This window comes from Lactuca saligna, chromosome 5 (assembly GCF_052625555.1).
Source record: "Lactuca saligna cultivar CGN05327 chromosome 5, ASM5262555v1, whole genome shotgun sequence".
In the NCBI taxonomy this organism is placed as follows: Eukaryota; Viridiplantae; Streptophyta; class Magnoliopsida; order Asterales; family Asteraceae; genus Lactuca; species Lactuca saligna.
Window position 1 is genome coordinate 305,415,612 of NC_136421.1, and position 6,634 is coordinate 305,422,245.

At 36.9% G+C, this 6,634-nt stretch overlaps 2 protein-coding genes across 3 annotated transcripts; one reads left to right on the plus strand and one right to left on the minus strand.

Annotated features, from left to right (window-relative positions):
• Positions 1-246: 246 nt before the first annotated feature.
• On the plus strand, positions 247-3,131 carry LOC145048469 (ethylene-responsive transcription factor-like protein At4g13040). Of its 2 annotated transcripts, none has more exons than XM_078996967.1 (7): positions 247-487; positions 1,282-1,337; positions 1,694-1,818; positions 1,908-1,995; positions 2,237-2,411; positions 2,497-2,618; positions 2,823-3,131. In XM_078996967.1, the coding sequence occupies exons 2-7, from the start codon at positions 1,298-1,300 to the stop codon at positions 2,831-2,833; spliced, it is 561 nt and encodes a 186-aa protein (XP_078853093.1). In that variant the 5' UTR covers positions 247-487; positions 1,282-1,297; the 3' UTR covers positions 2,834-3,131. The 2 variants fall into 2 exon arrangements, with proteins under 2 accessions (XP_078853093.1, XP_078853092.1); XM_078996966.1 differs by having other exon boundaries at positions 248-487; positions 2,773-3,131.
• Positions 3,132-3,199: 68 nt separating this feature from the next.
• Positions 3,200-5,223, minus strand: FHA2 (SMAD/FHA domain-containing protein). The gene is made up of 3 exons (XM_078996965.1): positions 4,367-5,223; positions 3,663-3,820; positions 3,200-3,569 (listed from the first exon to the last, which is right to left on the minus strand). Exons 1-3 carry the CDS (start codon positions 5,001-5,003, stop codon positions 3,360-3,362), a joined length of 1,005 nt encoding a protein of 334 aa, XP_078853091.1. The 5' UTR covers positions 5,004-5,223; the 3' UTR covers positions 3,200-3,359.
• Between the last annotated feature and the right edge of the window lie 1,411 nt (positions 5,224-6,634).

Genomic DNA, 6,634 nt, shown 5'->3' on the forward strand with positions numbered 1-6,634 from the left:
CAGTAGCATAAGGATAATATGGTAAATTTGACCAAAGAAAACCTAAGACCCACAAACACAAAGGGTGTTACAATTTACAGCCTTCTTTAAAGCTCAAAACTTGTATAAGTAAATTACACAATTACCCTCATTCAACACCCTTTCTCTCTCTACAAAAACATTACAATCAAACCACCACCCTTGACCTCTCTCTCCCTTTCTACACACCAAAACATAATGAGAGGTGAAATAAAAACAAAAGGTGGTAGATGCATGAGCAACTACAATTCCCCTCTTTCTATCTCTCCAACTCTCTCTCTCTCTCTTCACTCTTTCTCTCTCTATATAATAATATACATATATAGATATATCTATATCTCAACTTTCTCTCTCCAACCTCACCACCTTGCCTTTGTAATCCTCTTCACTACCATCCAGATCAAAACCCCTGTTGATTTCGTGACCTTTCTTGGTTTTTGCGCTGTTTTCACCACCTTCGCAGTCGCAGGTATCTACAACACAAAGACTCTACCTTCGTTTACAATGTCTGTACTTCGCTACGCCCCCACCACTCTGTTCTACCTACAAACCCAAAATTAGGGGCTTTCTTCGAAATCGTTCATCATCGTTAATTTGTGTAGATGATGTGATCGTTTCTTTTCTTCAAGTTTGAGTTAATTAATCTGTTTTGGTTTGTGGGTTTTTCTTGATTGATTGGTAAGTAGGGGTTAAGACTTCGTTTTTGTTGGGCCTTCGTCCATAAAAGGTGGTAGGTTGGTGGGTTGACTTATTTTTATGAACACAAATGAAGCTTTTTCCCTGATTTTCTTTCCCTCGATCGAGATTCTCTTTCTATTTGGCAGGATGTTTGTTCTATTTGAGGTTATAATTTCTTGTGGGGTTCCACGTTTTTGGGTTTTCTTGATTTAAATTGGTCTGTTCAACTTTGGTAATTCAAACATTTTCCCCATCTGGGGTTCGAATTATGAGCAAGATTACGAGGTTTTGTCAACCTTTTGTCCCATGTTCTTGTAATTATTTTGATGATTCAAAATCACCCATGAAGTGGGGTTGACTTGATATTTCTCCCATGTCCTTTCCTTTACATTTGAAATCGACCTTTGGGTGTTCGATCAAATGCTTCAGGGCTTTCATAGTTAAGATCCTCAAACCCCTTTGTTGTCCTGCTTTTGTAGTTAAGATTTCTCAAACTTTATGTGCTAGTGTGGCTCTTGTTTTTGCCATATTTAACTTATTTTTTCTTTGTTTATAACTTGGACTTCTTTCTTTGAGTTGTTTAAGATTGTGATAGGAAGCTATGGTGAGCATTCGTCGACAAAGATTGATCAAGCTTTATGGTACTTCTTATAATTAACCAACTTTTTGTTATAATTTAGATATCGTGAGGCTTACTTGTTGTTTTAGACAGGGTTAAATGCTTATGTATGCCAACAATGTTTCACCCTTTTAGACGAAATATGCAAAAACCACATTTCACTATAGGAATTCAATTTGAAACATTTTAACTATACCCTGCAAAATTTGTGTCGGTTGCATAAATTGAGAAAAAGGTGAAACTTTGTTGCATAAACATACGTCTTAACCCATTCAGCTATATACAAACCACTTACTTAATTGATTCATTTGTGAATCTTGAATGCATAAAGAATTGTGAATCATTCATTTGTTGATAATTTGCTATGGTGAATGTCAGGGAGAAGTCCTTCTCTAGATTTGATATCATCATTTGAAAACGGACATTCTCCTGGTGGTGGTTGGGTCCAACATGGCAGACCGGTCAGCATGCATCCAACACCTTTGGTTGACCGATCTACAGAGGTACATGATAAGATATAACTTTGTTTTCATAAATGGCATAAAGTTGTATCTTTGTTATCTTATACTTGATAACTTGATTGATGTTTTAGCAGAAGAAAACAAAGTGCGAAGAACATGAATCCTTAAATGTTAATGAATCAAGCTCATCTAATAAGCAGCAGCCATTTCAGCTTCCAGGTTCATCTATTCTTAATTTTTGAAAAGTTAATGGTTTTGATTGAGCAACATATTTTCCACTTTTTCACTTTAAAGAAAAAGGATTGTCAATTGTGAGTATATGTTGACTACTGTTATTTTTCTCATGTTACCTGTTGTCTACTTGTAAACACACATGGGGAAATGGAATGAAAAAGTACAAGAAACAACACCTTATGTTGTTGGTTGACTTTAGTTTTGACCAATTTAAATTGTTACTCAGTGTTCAAAAGGCGAAAAAGACACAGAAGAAAGCATTTTGAGAATCAAGAACCTTGCATAATGAGAGGGGTGTATTACAAAAACATGAAATGGCAAGCTGCCATTAAAGTGGACAAAAAACAGATCCATTTAGGCACAGTTGGCTCCCAAGAAGAAGCTGCTCGTTTGTATGACAGGTTAACAAATCAAATCAAATCACATTGCATTTTTATATGTTTGAAACTTTGACTCCATTTGGGTTTGATTTTGTTTGTATAATAGGGCTGCTTTCATGTGTGGTAGAGAACCGAATTTTGAGCTTACAGTAGAGGAGAAGGACGAACTCAGTAAACTGAGTTGGGATGAGTTCTTAACTGTGACTCGGTCTGCAATCAACAGCAAAAGTAATTCAACAACTCCCTCGTATTTTGTATATTTTCAAGTGATTGACTCTGTATTTTATCGATTAAACAATTATATATATATATATATATATATATATATATATATATATATATATATATATATATATATATATATATATATATATATACTCAGAACATCAAAGAAGGGTGAGTTCACGAATGAAATTTGAGCATCCATCACAGAACAACGATGATGATCAGAAAGCTGAGGAGGATCAAGGAGGAAACAGCTTCTCAGCATCCGATGATGCAGAGACATCAGCATCTTGAAGTTGATGATGATTTTTATTTTTATTTTATTTATCAATTATTTAATCTTTAGCCATTTTTAGTAATTTTTGGTGATAATGCATATCTTAAGAGTATACCCTTAAATAGAACTGTTGTAGTATGTAATCATAAGAGACAATGGTGCATTTACACTTGATTTTGATTGTTTAATGGGACAGTAAGTAAGATGATATGATCATATGACATGCTTTCTATATTTAAGATTTTGATTGTTTTTTTGTTTTTTTTTTCCTAATAAAAGCAATATATTTCAACTTTTACCCATGATAGCATTTGAAGATAAGATGTGCATAGTCAAACCAAATGCTCAAAAGATGCATATAGTCAAATACAAGCAAAAGTAATAGACCACAAAAAAAAAACATAAAAAGGAACTAAAAAGTTGAGAGACTAATTTACATAAGATGGTAAACAAAGGTTGAAAATGTCTCATGATAGGAGTGAAACAAGTGAGACAAACTCAAGTGTAACACGTCCTCTAGAACGAGTGTTAATGACAAAATGTTCAGGGTATTTCCTCAACAACATAAGCAGTCCAAACCAGGGTTTTCCTTGGGCCTCGGGGCCCGCATTATCATCAGAAGTTAGATACCTTCTAACACGACTATGGTGCCACACACTTCCATATTGTTCCATCAACTGCATGATGTAAAAAGTAATAGTTACAAGTTAGAAATGTTTATTAAGACTTAAGAGAGAAAGGTTTTATTTTATTTTTTTTAAATGTTTTACCTGAGCATGAAGTTTTTCCATAGCCATCCAGTCACCAGGACCACAAAGATCAGATAACACAGTAGCTACAGATGATACTACATCTTTCTCCTCTAATTGTAACAGTTGTTGGTTGTCAGATTCTCGGTCAACTCTTGATCTTCCCTCTGACTTTTTATCTGTAATCACAACAGAAAAAAAAAAAAGAAAAACACAATTATAAATCTTTATCTTACCTCATGTGAGTTGTTGTTTCTTCTTGACACAGAAAGAACGATTTAATACAGAAAGTATACAGTTTTATGACGCATCATATACATCTCAAAGATGCATTGCTTCAACTAATTACTATTGTAAATATCATATGTGGTTTTCTGATATAATGATTTCAAATCTGCTCCACATGAACAGAAAAAGCTGCCTGTAAATCTGCAATGTGATCAAGAAGAAGATACTGCCATAACGAATTGAGATATCTTGTTCTTGCTTTTATGATCTTTCTGCTGAATTTAATACAAATCCAACTTGAGATCTGGTACAAAGAAAGTTGTTGACAAATTTGAAAAAGTGTTTGTTTCTTATCACCCACATCAGGGTACTGATTGATGATTATGAGCAACTACCAAAACATCATTTTCTGCAAGTTCCATTGAGCATGTTCAATGTGGCAAACTGATATCAAAATTGGTGATCTAATATACAATACGAAAGGTTGAATTACTAACCAGAATGTGATTTCCCACCGGAACCAGAGGGAGCACCATATGCATAAGCATCAAGTGCATCTGGAGCACCTCTCCTCATCTTCTTAGCCCCAACAACGCCACTATCATCCATATCATCATCCTCATAAGCATCTTCGAAATCAGTCATATGTCTACCCCTACCACTCTTCTTCCCGCTCGAAACCCTACCAGACGGAGGCAAAGCCAAATGATGAGGAGACTGGTAACTGCTGACGGGACTAGGGTTCGGGAGGTGGTGGCGTGGCGGCCCAATTGGACCACCAAGGATGCTTCTGACGGGCAGCAGGAAGTAAAACTCCTTGTCGCCGATTTGAAGAAGATCCTGCGAATCGAGCTTTACCGGTGGAGTACCCGGTAGGTGGAGGACGCCTTCAACGAAGCAACCGTTTTTCCCGAGGACTTCTAGGGCAAAACGACGGCGTTGGAAATCGTAGAAAATGCGGGCGTGGTGACGGGATATGTTCATTCCGCCGCCGAGGGAGGAGAGATCCACGTCGACGGTGGATTTCTTGGAGTTGCGTCCGAGGATAATGGAGTAGGTTTGCATGTAGTATTCAAAGTCTTCGCCTTGGAGCTTGGCGAATCCTGCTTCAACGTCGCTGCTGCTGCTTCCCATCTCCTTTGTTTTGTGCGTAATTGAGGACAACAATGGATCGGAGGCAAGGGATTAACTAGCCGGCCATTAGTGGAGGAGGAATTGATGGGGATGCAGGCAACAATGAATAACAAGGGTTTCACTGCAATTGCCCCCTTTTTTTTTTCCTTTGGTTTCACTGCAATTGCCCCCCTTTTTTTTTCCTTTGGTTTTGTTAATGATTTTCTTCTTCTCGTTTTTCTATAGCTGTTGATTGTAAATGACTACAAATTTTATTATTCTATCCGTAGCGCTTTATTTATTGAATCTCGAGTATAACCTTGCAATTAGATTTGAGTATGGTATCGTTTGATGGTTTGATGCAGGCTAAAACCGAATGGTAAACTCCCTTTATTTGTGACTCAAATACCTTGTATAAAAACTCGTGTCTCTATGGTTCGATTTTGTTTGTCTTGTATTATTTTCTAGTGCAAAGTAACTAGGGATGAGCATCGGAACCGGATACCCGCTTTTGGAACTAGAACCGCTTCGGAACTGTCGGTTCTAGAACTGAAACTGCCTTAAGTGGTTCCGGTTCTGGTTCCTAAAGTTATGAACCGTCTTAAGCGGTTCCGGTTCCAACTCTCATTTTTTTCGGAACCGCTATCCATTGGGTACCCGTCGAAACCGGTTTATATATATATATATATATATATATATATATATATATATATATATATATATATATATATATATGTGTGTGTGTGTGTATGTGTGTTATTAAGACCGGTTTAGAATATATTGGTTCGATTATGTCCCTCTTTGGTCCGAATTGATTCGATTTGGATAGAACTAAGTTGCGGTTTTATCGGTGAAAGTTAACAAAGTTAAGGTAACCGGATTACCCGCTCTTGGAACCGGAACCGCCGGTTCCGGGACTAGTTCCAAAATTTTAAGAACCGCCTAGAGCGGTTCCGGTTCCGGTTCTGGTTCTTGCCAAATGAGGCGGGTACCCGCCTATGCTCATCCGTAAAAGTAACAATGTATATGGAGTTCATTTTCTATCCCTATCATTTGTTAGGCAAATTAACGTTATTGTTTGGGATACGGTGTTACTAATTGTTTATGTCTAGATTTTTATGTATATATACACCATTGCCAATTGACACAGAAATTAAGAAAACACTCAAGATGATCAAAAAACAAGACAAGCTTCGAAAGAGACAATCGGATTCTAGTACTTCTTCCTCAACCACCCCTCCAGTTATTAACATTTAGGAGGACAAACCCCTCTTAAGTGCAACATAAACTAAAACCGAAACTTTTTCACCCTCACCTCAACCATCTTCACCTAGAGACACCACTCCACCTTCCTCACTCACACCATCACAACTCCACACCCACAAAAACCTTAATTCTTACTTCTATCATGGGAGACCAATGAGGAAACGAAGGTAACAACAACAAACAACTACAACTGTGGTCCAAGAAGCCTGTAACGTCAGTGGATTCAGGCTAGTCAATTTACAGATAATACGCGATAAAAATGACTTTTAATAGAAGATTATTTAGGATAAATAATCTTAACCAATGTAACAACTGATAAGTTTCTGCCATTGATCACTCTTAGGAAAGATTATAAAAGTAGATGTAATCGCTTGGTATTGTAATAT

Coding starts and splice junctions, on each gene's coding strand:
- FHA2 (XM_078996965.1), bottom strand. CDS start 5,003: ATGGGAAGCAGCAGCAGCGACGTTGAAGCAGGATTCGCCAAGCTCCAA. Junction 3,821..4,366: donor CGGTGGGAAATCACATTCTG/GTTAGTAATTCA, acceptor TTGTGATTACAG/ATAAAAAGTCAGAGGGAAGA. Junction 3,570..3,662: donor TGGAAAAACTTCATGCTCAG/GTAAAACATTTA, acceptor TACATCATGCAG/TTGATGGAACAATATGGAAG.
- LOC145048469 (XM_078996966.1), top strand. CDS start 1,298: ATGGTGAGCATTCGTCGACAAAGATTGATCAAGCTTTATG. Junction 1,338..1,693: donor AAGATTGATCAAGCTTTATG/GTACTTCTTATA, acceptor GGTGAATGTCAG/GGAGAAGTCCTTCTCTAGAT. Junction 2,619..2,772: donor GTCTGCAATCAACAGCAAAA/GTAATTCAACAA, acceptor ATATATACTCAG/AACATCAAAGAAGGGTGAGT.